Here is a 19425-nt window from a genome sequence, read left to right as displayed (position 1 = left end):
TTACGGCAGTGATACTGCGCTGCTGATTAACGCATGGCCTTGCATATTCTCAGTTCCTCAAAAGTATATTTGTTCATCTAACCTAGTGGAATCTGGAATCATCTCAACAAAACAAAATCGCTTTCTCTCTCGTCCGTCAGAATAAACTCGCTCGGGTCTCGAAGATTGTCAACGACAGCGATGTAGAAAGAGGAAGTATGAACAGTTTTAGCATGGTAACGGATGAAGCTCAATTAACAGCCAACAGGTGTCTTTTCCTAGCTCACTCTGTGCAGTAACTGAACTCTTGTTGACTCACCACTGACCTAAGCACCTTGTGCTCTTTGTTGATATAATAAGCGCACAAATGCAAGGTAACTCTGTGGCGGTTACAGGAAATGAGCACGTATGTGATTGGCGTTGCAACCGTTTAGCCGGTTATAGCCGAATCGACGATAGTGCGCCACCTGTCTCTCTCCTTCGCAGTTCGGCGCCAGTTGGAGATCCCAAGTGTAACCAGGTCGCTCTCCACCTGGTCCCTCCAACGGAGTGGAGGCCTTCCCCTTCCTCGGCTTCCTCCGGCGGGTACTGCATCGAATACTTTCAGGGCTGGAGTGTTTTCGTCCATTCGGACAACATGACCTAGCCAGCGTAGCCGCTGTCTTTTTATTCGCTGAACTATGTCAATGTCGTCGTATAACTCGTACAGCTCATCGTTCCATCGTCTGCGGTATTCGCCGTTGCCAATGTTCTGAGGACCATAAATCTTACGCAAAATTTTCCTCTCGAAAACTCCTAGTGTCGTCTCATCTGATGTTGACATCGTCCAAGCTTCTGCACCGTAAAGCAGGACGGGAATGATAAGCGACTTGTAGAGCTTGATTTTGGTTCGTCGAGAGAGGACTTTACTGTTCAATTGCCTACTCAGTCCAAAGTAGCACCTGTTGGCAAGAGTTATTCTGCGCTGGATTTCGAGGCTGACATTGTTCGTGTTGTTGATGCTGGTTCCCAGGTATACGAAATTATCTACGACCTCGAAGTTATGACTGTCAACAGTGACGTGGGAGCCAAGACGCGAATGCGCCGACTGTTTGTTTGATGACAGGAGATATTTCGTCTTGTCCTCATTCACCTCCAGACCCATTCGCTTCGCCTCCTTATCCATGCGGGAAAAAGCAGAACAAACGGCGCGGTTGTTGCTTCCGATGATATCAATATCATCGGCGTACGCCAGGAGCTGTACACTCTTGTAGAAGATTGTACCTTCTCGGTTTAGCTCTGCAGCTCTTATAATTTTTTCCAGCATCAGGTTAAAGAAGTCGCACGATAGTGAGTCACCTTGTCTGAAACCTCGTTTGGTATCGAACGGCTCGGAGAGGTCCTTCCCAATCATGACGGAGCTTTTGGTGTTGCTCAACGTCAATTTACACAGCCGTATTAGTTTTGCGGGGATACCAAATTCAGACATCGCGGCGTAAAGGCAACTCCTTTTCGTGCTGTCGAAAGCAGCTTTAAAATCGACAAAAAGGTGGTGTGTGTCGATCCTCTTTTCTCGGGTCTTTTCCAAGATTTGGCGCATGGTGAATATCTGGTCAGTTGTCGATTTTCCAGGTCTAAAGCCACACTGATAAGGTCCAATCAGTTTGTTGACGGTGGGCTTTAGTCTTTCACACAATACGCTCGATAGAACCTTGTATGCGATATTTAGGAGGCTGATCCCACGGTAATTGGCGCAGATTGTGGGATCTCCCTTTTTATGGATTGGGCAGAGCACACTGAGATTCCAATCGTCAGGCATGCTTTCTTCCGACCATATTCTGCAAAGAAGCTGATGCATGCACCTTATCAGTTCTTCGCCGCCGTATTTGAATAGTTCTGCCGGTAATCTATCGGCCCCCGCTGCTTTGTTGTTCTTCAAGCGGGTAATTGCTATTCGAATTTCTTCATGGTCGGGTAATGGAACATCTGTTCCATCGTCATCGATTGGGGGATCGAGTTCGCCATCTCCTGGTGTTGTACTCTCACTGCCATTCAGCAGGTCGGAGAAGTGTTCCCTCCATAATCCCAGTATGCCCTGGACATCAGTTACCAGATTACCACCTTGGTCTCTACATGAGGATGCTCCGGTCTTGAAACCTTCGTTAAGTCGCTTCATTTTTTCATAAAATTTTCGAGCATTCCCTCTGTCTGCCAGCTTCTCAAGCTCTTCGTACTCACGCATTTCGGCCTCTTTCTTTTTTTGTCTGCAAATGCGTCTCGCTTCCCTCTTCAGCTCTCGGTATCTATCCCATCCCGCACGTGTTGTGGTCGTTTGCAATGTTGCGAGGTAGGCAGTCTGTTTTCTCTCCGCTGCGAGACGGCACTCCTCATCGTACCAGCTTGTTTTTTGTCGTTGCCGAAAACCAATTGTTTCGGCTGCAGCGGTACGCAGTGAGTTTGAGATGCCGTTCCACAGTTCCCTTATACCGAGATGCTGATGAGTGCTCTCAGAGAGCAGGAGTGCAAGTCGAGTAGAGTATTTCGTGGCTGTCTGTTGCGATTGCAGCTTTTCGACGTCGAACCTTCCTTGTGTTTGTTGACGGGCATTCTTTGCTGCACAGAGGCGGGTGCGTATCTTCGCTGCGACCAGATAATGGTCCGAGTCTATATTTGGTCCTCGGAGCGTACGCACGTCTAAAACACAGGAGACATGTCTTCCGTCTATCACAACGTGATCGATTTGGTTCCGCGTGTTTCGATCAGGAGACAGCCAAGTAGCTTGATGTATTTTCTTATGCTGGAATCTGGTACTACAGACGACCATATTTCGGGCCCCAGCGAAGTCGATCAGCCTCAGGCCGTTTGGCGATGTTTCGTCATGGAGGCTGAATTTTCCGACTGTTGTGCCAAAGACACCTTCTTTACCCACCCTGGCGTTAAAATCACCAAGCACGACTTTTACATCGTGGCGGGGGCAGCGCTCATAGGTGCGTTCTAGGCGCTCATAGAAAGCATCTTTGGTCACATCGTCCTTCTCTTCCGTTGGGGCGTGGGCGCAAATCAGCGATATGTTGAAGAACCTCGCTTTGATGCGGATTGTGGCTAGACGTTCATCCAACGGGGCACCGGAGCACGTACGCTTCAAAAAAGTTATGAACTGTCAGAAAAGCCGGTGGAGCGCGTTGCACATCAACCAAACATGCGCACGCCAATGTTGCTACAAGAAAACGTCTGTAAAAAAGGATAGAAATCTACGAAGCTGTGACTTTGCATTGCGTTTCATCATATCTGCAACATGAATTCGAGATCTTCAACTTGGAAAGCTTTGATGAACCATTCCGTGCGACAAGCTAAACTAATACAATCCGTGGTAACAATGACATAAATAAAGTCAAAGGTGTGTGAAAGAAACTTAAACTTAGTGTGTAAATATATGAACCCCACGAACTCTTTATGCAATTTTTGTTTTATTAGAGTTGCACTTGCACTAACCACGAACGCAACCGGCCGCTTGTCCCTTTGATGGACATTGCCACGGCCGCTGTTTCGGTCGTGGCGGTCAGCGGGTAGTCAAATATTTGTGGAATTTTCGGACACACAGGCCGCGCCTGGTCGCCTACAACCAGCGCTCAACCACCGCTCGAACATTCAGATGTTGCATGTGGAGCAGCCGTGGCGGAGATTGCAGCATGAGGCACAGCAACGACGGCCGGTTAATGAACAATGTCTGCAGTGATTTTACGACATCGCAGCTTGTGTTGCCTTGTGTTATTTGCAGAGTTGCTTTTGCTACACTCGTTTGTTTGTTGCTTTTATTGGCATCGTTTCGCGGGGATTAATGACTACTTTGTACTCGGTTGTGGTGTTTCGATTTGTTATTGTTCGCACAAATTTGTAGTATTTTACGACTCTCTATTTAAACTTTATCTTGTATTAATGTAATTGCGTTCTTTTGTTTAGCACGTCCTCTACAGCCCTCTCTGTCTCTCTTTCACTCTCTTGAGTCATACGCAACTTTTCGTCATTCTATACACCGAGGTCCTCACCCTCATAAAAGTATACATACTGGCTATTGCCACCACACCTATCTTCTGGCTTTGTTTTAGCATTCTAAACTTTAAAGCTTTTTTATCGCCATTCTTCCATTACCTAACAACTATTATTTGTACGCAGAATTACAAATTTTATGAGAGAAACTATTGTTTCGCAAGTAATTTACACACTTCTGCTCGTCCACTTGTTTTATGCCTGCTTGTTTTTTTGTTTCCAACCTGGAACTAATCACACATTATCAATTTTATTACCTGCCAATGAGGACCGGCGGTTTCCGCTTGTACTCTGGTGGAACGAGGGATGACAAACGGCGGCAATGATGCTAACGGCAACAGACGTAGGGGCTTCAAAACGATCAAAACATGGACGATGGGTTTACCAGATTTCAGTGCCCACAAATTCTTAAGTAAAGTATGTTCGGATGAGGTGAATTATGGTAAACGATGTTCGCTCAAAATATTATATTCTACTCTAATTTCGTTATTCATCGGTCTTGCTAACTGGTGCTACTATGAACTGAGTAGTGAATTGAAAAGTAAAGTCCTCTCTCGACGAACAAAAACTAAACTCGACAAGTCCCTTATCATCCCTGATGAGACGACTCGTGGAGTTTTCGAAAGAAAGGTTATTTGAAAGATTTATGGTACTTTGAACATTGGCAACGGTTACGAGTTATACCCTGGCTAGGTCATGTTGTCCGAATGGACGAAAACACTTCAGCTTTGAAAGTTTTAGATGCAGTACCCGCTGGTGGAAGCCGAGGAAGAGAAAGACCTCCACTCCGTTGGAAAGACCAGATGGAGAGCAACCTCGTTTCCCTTGGGATATCCAATTGGCGCCAAACAACCAAAGGCAAATATAAAAGGCGAGCTGTTGTAAACTCGGCTATAACTGCGTTAGCGGTGTCTACGCCAATAATGGAGAAGAAGAAATTCATCGGCACTTTTTAATACAGAATACTAGAGCTGACCACACTTGGACCACGATTTCTCAAAAAACGCCATTCCCACCCTCAAAAAACGAAGTTCAATGGTTCAGGAAAGACTTTTCAACGGATTTACAGGGAATGAGTTTCTGATTAAACCTAACAAGGGCCACCTCCGACTAATTTTCAGACGCACTAGCTGAGTTTCGAGCTGGCCTTTAAGTTGCTGCGCGCTCAACTTCAAAGATAACATGATACGAAACTCTTTCATTCGTGAGAGAGCTGTCAAAGTCCGCATTTTTTATAACATTTGGCAGTGGTGCCACTGCTGGAAAACATAAGTTAGGAGATTTTTATTCGATTTCTTGGGTATTTATTGGTTTGCAGTTTACGCTTAATAGAGACTTCTTAACCAATATTACACCAACACAAACACTTATAAATATATATTTTAAGATAAACAATAAACATCTACACATAAAAATAATAAAATATTATAATAATTAAAAATCGTACATATTATTAGTCAACATAAACAAAAATTTAGCTTAGTTGAATTTAGTAACATATATTTATTTATATTTTATAAACCAATAAACACCTTAATATATTCTCGAAAAGTTTAAGAGAAAATTTGTAATCAGATATGTATTTACGAAAATGGCATTTAACACTGCCAAAGAACGTATATTACTTTTGTTCAAATAGCCACCGTTTCTTAAATAATATACACATATTAATTCCATTTAAATAAAAGTTCATAGTAATTCAAAAATCACAAAAAACTTATCGTACAAAAACGAACCATTTAATAATTTATTTCTGCGGGATTCTTAGTGGTAGCTCGTCATTTTGACTGTCAGCTGTTCAGTAGCCCATGATCTGGCTTTGTTGCCAACATCAAAAATGAGTTCATGGGCTCTCTCAACAAGCAAAAGAGAAGAGTTTCGTATCATATTATCCATGCTCAACTTCACTTCACCGCGACGACCGCGTGCTCTGCTCTCTGCGTGATCACAAAAGCAACACCCTGCTGCAGCGAAAAGAAATAGGCGCAGTTGCAAATGGTAAAAAGTAAAGATGAAATAACCAAAACAATTATACAAGTTGGCAACCTAGGCAGTGCCAGCCGCTTTGCTTTTGGCGAGCGAACTGCACAATTGGCGCATAACAAGTGGGCGCTGTTGGTGCACTGGTTGTTGCCGTCATTGCGCCTACCACTGGAAGCTGGGCATCTGTGTTTTTCAGTAATCACGGCATACCAAAGCGTGCGCATGCATGGAATTTATGTGACATTTAGTTGTTGACATGGAAATATCAGAAACACAAGAAGAAAGGTAAGTAAAAGATGGTGTGGGATACAGAAAAGCGGAGTAAGGAGTTACATACTTCTGTACTTATTGCAATAACTATGGGGGAGAGTGGTATAGTAAAATGGGAGCATGGAATCTGATAACTACTTTCTTGTAAAATCTCTAATTTTAAAATTCTTTGTTTCACGTTGAAAACCACAAACGCTTAACTGGAGGCTTAGTATTAACAAGAACCTGACGAAATTTGGGAAATTTTTAGATGTTGTATTGTATATAAGCTATTAAAATAATAACAAGAACCTGACGAAATTTGGGAAATTTTTAGATGTTGTAATGTATATAAATTATTCTCAATTTAATATTTACTTGAACATAAATCTTTCCAAAATAAAGTTTCCACCATAAAGTGCGTGCCCCAAAAAGGAGAATTGAATATTATTATCCAAAAATTGATCCAAACGACGACTCGTTGATAATCACTAACCCTTTTGCCGACAAACAATGTACGCTTTGAACCAATAGTCATGGGAACTGGTGCCCCGCGCTTGTCGCTGCGACCGAACATTAAAAGCACCAAAAAGGGTGATTACAAAATGTAACCTGCATTTTGACCCAAATATTACATACTTACCTCAACTAACCAGCTATCTACGTGCAAATATCTAAATAAATCTGGATATATATTTACATTACATATTGTCATCTAACGACCTGAAGGCGGCCGATGAACGCACTCTCCCGCTTATTTTTGCGCGGTCACCTTTGCCGAACGCATGGCGGCGCTGTGTAAAGAGCTTTTTGATTTATGACAACGCAGCGTGGTACCAACAAATGAACCGAAAAAGTCGCACTAAAACGGCCAGCGCGTAGACAGTGGCGTTACGAGCACTGCAAACTCATAATTGAGTGTCACATGGAGTGTCGCGCATGCCCAGCAAAACACTGGAGCGACACAGCTTCCAAAGAAAATAACAAACGACCATGGCAAAATAGTCGACGAAAGCGCGGCAGCAATTGCTGTCGGTGAACAATATTGAATTACAAATGAATTTAGTTTAGTTGTCGTACTCCTCGTCTTCATCATCGTCGTTGTCGTCATCCGAATACGCACCGTGTTGCGCAAGCGGCCGCAGTCAGCATAAGTCATACATAAGTTATCGTCTTCGTCGGCTGCAGCGTCTTGGCGGTTGACTTCTGGGAAACTACAAATCTGCACTAACTTCCATTTACGCGCGTCACTTTAAACGACACTGGCAATCCTTTTGACCATTTTACGATTGTGCCGAGTGCGTTGCTGTGGCCAATCCAGCGTCGCATAAAAATGTCTCAATTAGGTTTATGGCAGAAAAAACGCACAACGGTTTCGACTCTGTGAAGGTGTAGTGCCATGCAGAAGAGTGGTAATGTATGGTTATTTGACGGACCACAGATTTTGTGTTGCAACAATGGTGAGCTCGAAGTACTTGAGAGGCAATCCATTGTTATAGTACAGAAATAAAAGCATAACGCGGTGCCGAAGTTCTACAGACATCAAATGTTCTTGGCAAGACATCTCCAACATTGGACGATTTTTGTTATCGTGAAAGATATAAACGTTAATCCATAAATATTATAAACCCAAACGATTACCCTCCAACGTGTGTGATAACCGCCGACGCGTGGGGCGCAATCCGCAAAACGAGCTGAATTTGCCGAGTCATGAAAGGCAAGAGCTTTTTAAGCGTCGAGATCTCAAACTGATCAGCTACAAAAATAAAAAATTTAACAGCTAAGATTTAAAATTTACAAAAATAAAAGGTTAAACATTTTTTAATATTACTTATTAAGCGAAGACAAAATAGTTTTTTTGATGCTAAAGATCGAATCAGACAGGTCAAATGTGCTGGAATGAGAATTAAAATCATAACATATTTGGCGGAATGGTTCGTTTAACTCAAAATTTTAACATTCCAACCCATCTATTCAAGAAAGCTTGAAAGATCAAATACTGACTAAAATGTAAAAAATGGTGTGAATATTAGTATAAAAAGTATGGGAACAATGAGATACCTCTATTATAAAGGGTGATCAATTTCCAGATTCCCTACTTCTTAAAGGAAAAGGGCAAATACACATATATATTGGGGAATGTTTAATATCATTCGAAAACAACATTATTTGGCATTTATTTTTTAAAGATTATCTCTTTCAAATGTTGGCCGCGGCAATGCCTCAGAGGGTCCAACCGTTGAGTCTAATTTCGCTGAGTCGTTCGAGTATTTCGACTGGTAACTGGCGAATAACAAGCTTGATGTTTTGCTTCAAGGCCTAAATCTAGTCGGGGCTGTCCGCTCTACATTTTACATACGATAACGGTGTGATATTACACGATCTTGGTGGTCAATCGACCGGCCCAAACATGTAATTATCTGTTCACCGAAGTGTTCTCTTAATAAACCCACTGATTGATGCGATGTGTGGAAAGTGGCGCCGTCTTGTTGAAATTTGTTGCTATCGCCGAGATCACGAGCTTCAATTCCAGGCATCAAATCGTCCCCTCAATATAATAATAGCGTATGTGCTCATACGCCATTATTTTTTTATTGCATATTTAGAATCGCCATCATTGATTCTTCCACAAAGTGGGTCAAAATGTCATTGGAAAAAATGGTGTATAATTTCATGTTCATGTTTTTTGTTCATGTTTTCTGATTTGACAAAAACTTTAAACTCGATTTTCTCAAAACCCAAAAAAATTTATACGCTATTGTTATATTGAGGGGACGAAATAGTCGGTTATCGTGTACACTCTCAGCTACAGCTTCTATATATTCTTCACTGCGTGCTGGTCGTGGCCTATTCGGTCGAATATTATCCAATCATGAATGTTGGGTCACGAGATGGGTGATGGTATTGCGAATAGTTAGTACGCTCAGTAGACCGATTATGTTGACCATAAGTTGAGTTGAAATTGGTACCAAATGCGGAATAATGATAAAGAGGAATTAAATAGAAGGCGGTAATTAGCGCAGGGCTTAAAATAGAGTTATCAAGATAAGTTACTTGGTTAAAGAATTTACAGGGAAAGCTTAGATGCATCCGGGTTCTAGACTTCAACCAGGACAATATTATAGAGGACTTCGGGATTCATTTCTATTGCATTTAACTGAGCATTCTATATATTGTGAATATTCTTCACTTTACTTCAAAAACTGCTCTATGAAGAAGAGGCAGATAAATAAGCAATACGACAGATAAAGTATAATTTTTGTTCTAGCCATCGAATATTTTACACCTATCATGTAGCTACTTTCCCTCTTTTGCATTCCAGACACAAAATAAAAAAAGATATTGTTTTCGTATACATATGTTTTATTTTTATTTTATTTGAGTAAGAAATATATTATCAAAAAAGTCAATATGATGTTCCAGCATTCAAGCTAGACCCCTGTCTAAGCCCAATTACTTAACAATTGCGATGATGGCACTAATTTTAATGGAGCCGGAGGGTTGGCAAGGAATGGTGGTGGTGGCAGGACCGTGAAGCTTCTGTTATAGATAAAAAAAAAATTAGAAAGTCTTTTATATAAACTCTTATATTGGTATGCTATAACCTTGGTCTCACACGATGTGTGGGTCTAAAGTTTCTGTAAAAGAGATATAAAAAATAAGTTTTTAGATTGATTTAATTGATTATTTTAGATATTCATTAAACAGTTTGAAGTCATTTCCTACCTTGGCTTGGTTGCAATGAAATTGGATGAGGCGAATTGTCTGCAATTAAGTGAGATTATTAAGGAAATAAGAACTCTTCTGACACATTATATTCAGCTTTACCTGGGATTTGAAACAGGGAAGCGAATAGCTGCGAATTTAGTGTTTCTTGGTTTGGCCAAGGTTTTAGATTTTGCCTTAGTATTCTTTTTAGCGCCGTTTTTAGACTTCCGAGCTCGTGATTTGGTTGAGGTTCTGCGAAAATAATTAACAAATTATAAAAATTAGTACCAAGAGTGAAAGAACAGTACCAATTACCTGGACTTAATACCTTTATTTGCACTAGAAAATCCAACAACATTATTTTAGAATAAACATGAGTGTTAGAATGAAAATAGTTGAGTGTGTTTCATTACAAAAAAACTTACCGCAAAAACGGATTCTTTGCTAACGGCTTTGCACGCCTGAACTGTGAACGCGAGAAATAAGCAAAACGATGAGGATGAGGTGGCCCATATACCGGTGCGGGCAGAGGTTCTGGTTCGGGCTCCTCTTCAGGTTCAGGTTCTGGCTCAGGCTCCGGCTCTGGCTCTGGTTCGGGCTCAGGTTCTGGCTCTGGCTCAGGCTCTGGCTCTGGCTCTGGTTCTGGCTCCACTTCAGCCTCCCCACCGCCTTCAGCTGGTGGTGCCGGTGGTGCTGGAGCTGTATACATGGCAGACAATTGTATGGGTACGAAAGCAGGCAAAGAAACTGTTAGTGGCACACCGGCTGGTGGAGGTTTAGCACCAGTTGGTGGTGCAGGTGCTGGCTCCTCTGGTTCTGGCTCTGGCTCGGGTTCAGGTTCTGGTTCTGGTTCAGGCTCAGGTTCTGGCTCTGGTTCCGGCTCTGGTTCAGGTTCGGGTTCTGGCTCTGGCTCTGGCTCGGGTGCAGGCTCAGGCGCTGGCTTCTCAACTTCCTTCCAAGCTTCGAGCAATGCAAGTAGCTCCTCTTTCGTTATACCAATAGTGCCAACAGGGCTAATTGGACCGACACTGCCATAACCAACATGACCAACACTCATAGGTGTCCAGCCACCATACAGAGAACGTTGTGGGCGTATCATATGTGACGCTGGTAAGCCATAAGGTGTACGTTGTTGCGGTTGTATATGATTTTGTGGCTGATGTTGTTGTGGTGCGTACCGCGGTGCGTATTGCGGTGCATACTGCGGTGGCTGCAAATGCGTTAAGTCCTTTGGATTTTCGAAGATAAACTGTCCATCCAATGTACTGACCCAGAAGCAGAGCAGCGAGAAGATGCTCTAAAATACCGTTAGATGTTAAAAAACACACAATCACTTGAATAATTTCCATTTGAACTCACTAAAAATGCTGCTAACCGCATTTTTGAAATACTTTAAGCAATTAAAACAGGATCACAAACTTGTCAAATATAAGTTGCGCACCACTGTGGTTTAGTTAAAAAATTATCAGTCACTTTTATCTATCTCAAATTAATCCTTGAATGCAATTCACTTGACAAAGCGAAGCTGTTGAATGTGCCACAAATACCGAAGTGATTTATTTTTATACCAAACATCAACTCAATTCATTGAAAACTCAAAGTTAATAATCCCAATGCTGGCGCTCATAATACAATGTTTTACCATTTGGTGCGACCACAAATGCCGAAGACCAAAAAAACATTCGGCCGCTTCCTTATCCTAACGCACTAGGAAGCAATGTGCAACGCTTCACGCATCCAACTTGTATGCACAAATATGGCCCTGTTACACTTTTGTTCGACCGTCTAACGGTATTTCATGGTTTTCGTTTTCATTAGCTCCACCGGCGTTTGCGGGCGGGGCGCATACCAGCTGTACTTGTTTTTGTTTCGTTTGTGTTACAAATAATGGTTTGTTGTTTCATAAATTAGGCCAAAGAGGGTTTGCTGGTTAATAGCCAAGGCTTGGACGTCGTATAAAACATCAACAACAAAACGACTAAAATAATATATGTCATGGCTTTTGGATGACTTGACCAAAAAGAGTCGATCCGGATTTTGTTATTAGCCAACATTTAAAAACATTTACGTATATTGTTATGCTATTTTATGTAGCACGTTCAACCATGCTGGTCACGTAACTCTGGGTTTATGTCACTATATATAAATTTATAATTTTGTATATCAAGATATTAGGGTTGTATATTTGGATTAATCCAAACTCCACAAGAAGGGGGTCATTGAAATATTAAATGGTGGTCCATTTTGCGATTCCCTACTTTCTTTTAAACACAGAAATCTCAAATTTAATGGAGGAATGTTTACTGGTATCGCGAATAACACGTGGCCAATCGACAGGCTTAAAATTATCACCGAAGTGTTCTCTCAATAAATCCGTTCATTGATCCGATGTGTGTCTTGTTGAAACCAATTCTCTGAACTAACTTTGTTAGTTTGTTTGGTGATTATTTCACTTGGAAACTTAGTTCTGTTAACCCTTGACCCTGCGATATAAGACAGATTTTCCTTTCAACGCCTTAATCCTACAAAGCGAACGCCACCTTAAAATCTGGCCAACAATGTAATTTTCAGTAAAACAAAAATTTTCTATCAAATTTCATATTATTGATCACCCTAATGAACACTAAGTAAAGTCCAACAAACGATGTAACGACTAATCGAACTAGTGTAAGCAGCGCTGGAAACAACCCACGAAGCTTTCGCATATGGCTACGGTCGGTAACTTCCTAGGGCCGAAATGGGGTTGCACTTGCATAGTTGTTTTGACATCGATACTGACAAGTTATTCATATGGGATGGTGTTACAATACATATTTATAAGATTGACATTTAAAAATGTCAAAATATTAATAAAATTAAAACACCTCTCTCTCGAACGAATTTGTCAAGCTTTGCTTTAGTGCCTTTATAGACATTCACCATGCGCAGCGCTGTGGACCCAACACAGGTGCCGGACACACGCATTCATAGCTAAAATTGAAAATTCCCAAATGTTCATAGTGAGTTCGGCATGTCTTATGACGCGTGTTATGCATATTATGTGTTGGCCAGCTCCTTAAACTTAGAGGAAAATGCGAAAGGTGCGTTGCATATCCAAACACTCCTAGAAAATAAAATAAGAAAACACTCTGGGTGTTTGTTTATATCATACCATACATTCATTCGAATGTATCGCTCCATAAGACAGGCCGCTATAAGGTCTTGTTTGGTTTAAGACAAAATCAGCAAAGTTGAATAAAACCATGTTCAGCATGAGTACTACGGAGTTTACTCCTTGTCCTTCGGAGAACATTCGTTAGAATAGAAGGTATTCATATTTTATAACAACATAGGTCTAGAGTCTGGATTAGAAGATTGATAACTGTATTCGTTGTGAGTACTCCCACTATTGCGGAAAGGTGAACATTTTTACGTAATTGCACGTAATTCCGCCGACCCCTTTGGCTTCACTCTTGGCCAAAAGGTTCTCGCAACCAGGCAGGTTTTGGTTGTTAACCATCGCTTACCAAGCTCGCGAGAAGTCCAATGATTCAATGCTAAAACAGAAGAGGACAACGGAACGCCGACTCGTTCTCAGTATGGTGAAATAGGACGACGGGTGCCCCTTCTTGCGAGCTCATCCTCTCTACAGTTCCCAGCGATTCCGCTGGTGAATAGAGAAGGAGCCGTAGAGTATGGGCGCCGCGACACGAAGATCGATATTTTCTGGTATGAATTCGAAGTTGCGGAGAATTTCAGAATAGACCCGGCATCCCTCAGTCTAAAAGCAGCTTTTACTGTAATGCACCAGAGAGACGTTCTAGCTTCCTAGCTAGTGACGTTATTATGAACGCCTTCCACCATACGAAAACCTCATAAAACAGTATTGACTTAACCACGTTTTCGTAGAGCCAAACCACCACCTTTGGTGAACTTAAGGGCTAATACTCTGAAGTCTAAGAATAGGGATTGACTGTCAATGAGGCTCAATATCTCGAAGTAAATTTGTGTTTGTGAAATTGAGAGGAACCTTTACATGTTGGTTTAAGGTCTTTTGATGCATTTTCATTTTCGTTCAATAAGAAATGCGCCGTATTGATATAGTCTGCTAAGCAAACTCCAAAATCAAATACCAGCACGAATACCAGGTGTTAGAACCACCTCCAACTCATGAATTTGAAGCAAATCGCACGCTTCGTGTGAAATTAATTGTATTCGCAATTTATAACTAATTAAAACTTTTTAAATTGTCCACTTCCCGCAACTGAACTTTCAGAACCCCATAGCAATAACTCACAGCAACACAACGTGTGTCCGTATGCCTTTGGATGAACGGCTGCGACACTTAACCCTCTGGGTAATCTGTCAACAATACTTTCAAGCGCCCATTTGGCAACCACAGGCGACACAAAAATAAAGCAAGCAGCAACAACAAAAAAATGGGAAATACGCAACAAACACATGGGCGCAGCGCAATCGTCTTGCAACAGCAAGCAATTTTACGGCGTCTCAACCGTAGTGATTGTCACGATAAATGCGTGAAATCGGCGCTGACGATGACTGTGCCGCACCGACGTTTCACACTTGAACTGACGATCTGATGATCGCCAAAAACGGTTACGCGCTTAGCGCGTAAATTGAAACGTTACGCCATATTCGGCGCAGAGCCCATCAGCGAGTGACCAGAGCCAGCCAGCCAGGCGGCCAGCCGGCGGTTTTGCGGACGTCGTGTATGTAAGTGAGCTGGTGGCAATTGACACCAAATCTCTGCGACAGAAAGGAGGCTAGACACACCATTTTCGGCTGCTGTTGAGCTCTTGAGTGACATATGCAGGTGGTAATGGCTTAGTAATGACTTGGCGTTTTGCGCGCGCGACGGATCGTCGGATTAGTTAGTTACTTAGTTGTTGGCAATAAATGGGATTAAGATGTCAGTCCGTTATGGTGGTGTAGATGGTGCCACCAGCTGACGATCTATGTATGTTAATTGAGCACGCTTATGGTAGTGATGAGAAGTGCATATTGGCTGCGATGGCATGCCTATTAAGCTTTTTCGTGCTTAATTTTCAGTTTGGTGATTCGATAATTACGTAATTGTGGGAGTCATTATAATCAAAATTTTTCGAGCATCTTATGCATGTGTCTAAAAATGGATTTTTAGAATGCCGAATTTTCATTTGAGCGCAAATTAATATCCAAATGACCTAGTAATTTAATAAAACGCAAGAAGATCAGATTATAAATTTATATATTTTAGATAGGATATTACATTGAAAACTCCTCTAAAAATTCTGGATATATTAAATTATGAATTTTGCAGTAACATTATATGAAGCTTAAATGGATCCCCGAATTTTTGAAAAATGAAGAGTTGAATCGCCAAAATAGAGAACTTTGCTATAATTAGATTCCAGTGACAGAACCAGCTCAAAGAGGAAATAAAATCTAGGGTACAATTCCACTCATTTTAGTTGAGCTTACATGGAAAAATGTCCCAAAAAGTGATCTTTATATTCGGAAGTCTGAAGTTGAGATTTCCAAAAAAATTATTCAGAGACCCAAGAGAACCTTGGATTAGCAGCATTATATTAGCTTATTGATAAGCAAATTTTTGATTTTTCTATAGAAAAATATTAATTCCGTTTATCCTAGATTCTTAGATCAAGGTTATCGAGCAACATTAAACCGATAGTAGCAAACTCTTTCACGTTGAAAAAGCTGCCCTTGAAAAATTAAACCAATTTAAGTACGCTGTGGTTATCTTTGACCTCAAATAAGCATTTGGTTATATGTCACGTTTCATGAGTTTCATATTTCGAGAAAATATCCAATTGGATTTCGATTAAAAAGTATATATTATGGTACTTCCTGAGGGTAAGTAAGGATAAGGCTTTCAAGAATCTGTCTGGTTTTCTCGGGCACATAATTTTAAGAATGTCAAACTTTTGGACCACGTAAATATTTGCTCTGAAAGATTTTCAGATTTTAAACTCGTACAATCTATAAGTCACTCATGCCTGACGATGACGAACAACGATGAGCATTCCTTAGAAGGAAGGAATTCCTTTCGAGAGAAAAGTTCTCGGAACGTTATTACCATATCCGCTGAAATGAGGAGCTATATGAGCTCTTCGGCGATATAGTGCAGTATATAAAAATGGCTTTATCGCTCGAAAACACTCCATACGTAAAATGAACCCTGGCGGCCGACAAAGAAAAGGACAACCGAAACCCAGATGGAAGGATTAAGAGGATGTAGACCTGGTAAAACTTAAAATCTCTAAATGGCAAAAGTTCATACATGGCATATTTATTACAATTACGAACGATTGCGAAATGAAGGCGGCTCGTCGTTAAACGTGTAGGCTCTAAGGAATTAGTGGTCTCTGGATTTTGAAACATGTGAATTGCTTGTACGTGAGACGCACCCTGCAACAACAACAACAACATAATACTTGAAGCAAAACCAAAAAATGTTAGGCTATATAGAAGGAAAAGCGGCCGAATGTGGTATTTCTGAGCGAGTCAAAAATTGCAGACCAGGCATGAAAACACAAGAAAGCCAAAATGAAGGCTAAATACTTTAGTCAGCAGCACAGTCATGCAATTGCAACCGACTCAAAGGATAGCAAACAACAAAATCAGCAACGAATGAGGAGAACGCGGTGCAACAGAGGGGTTCAATGAAATTTATTTGGTGTTATGCGCGAAGCGTAAAACGTCAAATCAACTAGTGACTGAGCAGTGTCTACTCTACACCGAACAACAACAAAAAATAACACGAAAGCAACAACAATAAGCGCAGTAAATTTCAGTGGCAGCAGGAGTAATGAAAGTGGCAACAATGGCCTGAAGTTCTGACAATTGACTGGACCAACTGCACTGGACTGAATGCCGTGGAAGCCACTTGGTCGACCCAACCGTCGAACGCATAATTTCTTTGCACTACTTTTATTGTTATTTATTTTCATTTAACCTGCTTGTGTTGTTGTTGTTTGCGCGTTGCGATCGAGCGATTAACAACGGCAACACACGATTCGCGCGCGATGGATGCGGTAATCACTGATCAATTTAATCGCACAAATAATACAGTTGAACGCAATAAGTAAATATGGAATAATCGCTATTATTGCTGCGTCGCGCTGTCAAACCGGAGCGCAGAAGCTACGCAGTGCATATGTTACAAGCGATGTGTGCTCTATGCGAGCTCTCGGCTGTGGCATGCAACGGCTCGTAAAGTGGCTGTGGTCGCCATGAAAAGTGGCTGTCAGAAGAGACGTCGTCCGTCCGCCGGTGGTGGTGTGATGGATAAAGAGCTGAGCGTGCGCTACGTGCAGCAACGCAACCAAAATCAAAAAGTAAAAAATAAAATTGAAATTAAAATTAAATGAAAAAAAAAACATTTATTAACAAAGCAAGCGTGCTGGCTAAGCCACGGCCGGCTCATGGGCTGCAGAACGCAATCGCCGCAATTGTGGCTGCGGGCACGACGCACCGCAGCTGTTATCGGTTTGTTGCAATCAGAAAGTTTCCACTGCTTATTCGGCGCAAATTATTTTCTTTGTTGCACTCGGAATTTCTTCCTGGGAATATTTCACTTTTCACAACAGCAACAACCAAAACAAACAATGCGACATGAATTGGTGTGTTACAAAAACAATGATGTGCTGTTATTTTATTAACATTGTTTGGTGTTATTTGTGTTCTCGGTTCTCGCACTGGTGTGAAAGTTGTAATCTTTACATCAAATTTGTAATGTTGTTATTGTTGTTTTAATAATTTTCGTTGAAATCAAAAAATCGAGCTACAAGGAGCTTTTGGTGTGAAGCAAAAGACGTACTTGCCTCAAAGCGGCTCCTAATCTGGAACTATGCTGGGAAAGTAACAAATATAATTCTAGGTCAGTAAGTAGTAATGAAAGTGCGTACAGTTAAATTTGAAAAGGTAGTCATTGTTAAAGGCATACCCCAGAAGATAAGGAAAATGAAATGACTTTAAAACGTCAGCAGTGACGTTTAAGTCCAGAGAGACAAAAGAGAAAGGAGCTTGTGTTTGTTTTGGAAGAGTGAATAATATATTTGTATTTGGTTCTTGAGAATTAATTTAAAAACATTTTATTTGAACTGTAGGAACTTAAATTTTCGCAAAAAAAATATAACTTCAAATCTCCAGTTGAAAGAACTTCATGCAACAGTAATTGCTATTATAGGTGAAAAATGTGAGTACTTAATCATTCGTGTTTCATTGCTGGATCAAACAGATTACGGAGAAAAAACCAATGACACAAAAACTATATCTCAAGAACTACGCGATCAATTTCGAAATTTAGTTTGTAACCTTATCGTGGCATCCTAATATATGTATATATATATAAAGCCAGGTCACTTTCCACTTGATCCTTCCATCGGAGTGGAGGTCGTCCTCTTCCGCGGCTTCCTCCAGCGGGTACTGCATCGAACATCCTAATACTGCAGTTTAAAAATGAGCGAAATCGGTTCACAACCACGCCTACTTTCCTTATACCACAATTTTGAAATCCATCTGATTCGTTTACTACTTTACTATATATATAAATTAAGCACTATTTAAGATATCGAAACATAACTTTGGACATCGCCCGTCTAAAAATCGACAAAATCGGACTATAAATTTTCAAGGCCCCAGATACTGATCATGAGGACCACAGAACTTGTGATCAATTTTTTTTACCGAAAATTCAGTTAAATCTCTCAGATATTCTAAAGAAATGTATAGAGGATGCTCTCCTTATTTGTCTCTGTGCTGAAAATGAGCAAATTCAGGTCAATACTTACTTAAACTCCACATACTTCATATACGAATTTTCAAAGTTCCGGTGGACTATATACCGTATAGATCGGTTAATATGTGAGATATCATAACAAAATTAATTGCATACAGCTTAGCTTTGTGACGAAAATGAGTGAAAACGATGCATCTACTTCTTTATGCCTTATTCTGGAAGACTTTATGCCGACTATATATGCGCCCATTGCATAACAACGTCTTTATGACTTTCTAAATGTGACGATAATAGCGGCAAACGAAATAGCGAGTTTTCCCCAGATTAAAACAGTTCAAAATTTTTGGTTTAGAACCTGACCCTCCATTCTCTGAAGAAGTGATCTGTACTTAACTGATCCTCGTCATCATATTTAAAAAGCTGAGAACGGAAGACTATGAATTCCGACTGCTTCATGATAGTGAGTAATTCTTAATTCCATGGATTCTTGATAATGATGTTTCCTTAATTCCTTGCGAGTTCATTGTCTTCTTCGAGCAACGCCGCTACTGGCTACTTTAGCTGCTTGTGGCAATGTTTCCCTCCATTAATTACACTAACTGCTTGCATACTAAAATACTCGAACTCAGTACGTCTAGTATGTAGATGCGCTACGCTGACAGCGAATAATGTTGACCTTATCGCCGTCGATAATGATGAGAATGCTCATTTCATAAATTGAAAGTCAAATATTTACGTAA

The 19425-nt window shown here is 40.9% G+C and overlaps 1 protein-coding gene across 1 annotated transcript; it reads right to left on the bottom strand.

The window, feature by feature from the left end:
- Positions 1 to 9579: 9579 nt before the first annotated feature.
- Positions 9580 to 11506, bottom strand: LOC105213652 (uncharacterized). The gene is made up of 7 exons (XM_011186623.3): positions 11305 to 11506; positions 10371 to 11242; positions 10261 to 10284; positions 10066 to 10197; positions 9964 to 10002; positions 9843 to 9875; positions 9580 to 9777 (listed from the first exon to the last, which is right to left on the bottom strand). Exons 1-7 carry the CDS (start codon positions 11323 to 11325, stop codon positions 9681 to 9683), a joined length of 1218 nt encoding a protein of 405 aa, XP_011184925.1. The 5' UTR covers positions 11326 to 11506; the 3' UTR covers positions 9580 to 9680.
- Positions 11507 to 19425: the final 7919 nt, after the last annotated feature.

Source organism: Zeugodacus cucurbitae, chromosome 2 (genome assembly GCF_028554725.1).
Source record: "Zeugodacus cucurbitae isolate PBARC_wt_2022May chromosome 2, idZeuCucr1.2, whole genome shotgun sequence".
NCBI classification, from domain to species: Eukaryota; Metazoa; Arthropoda; class Insecta; order Diptera; family Tephritidae; genus Zeugodacus; species Zeugodacus cucurbitae.
Note: the sequence above shows the minus strand (reverse complement) of the source record. Positions and strands in the feature narration are given on the sequence as shown.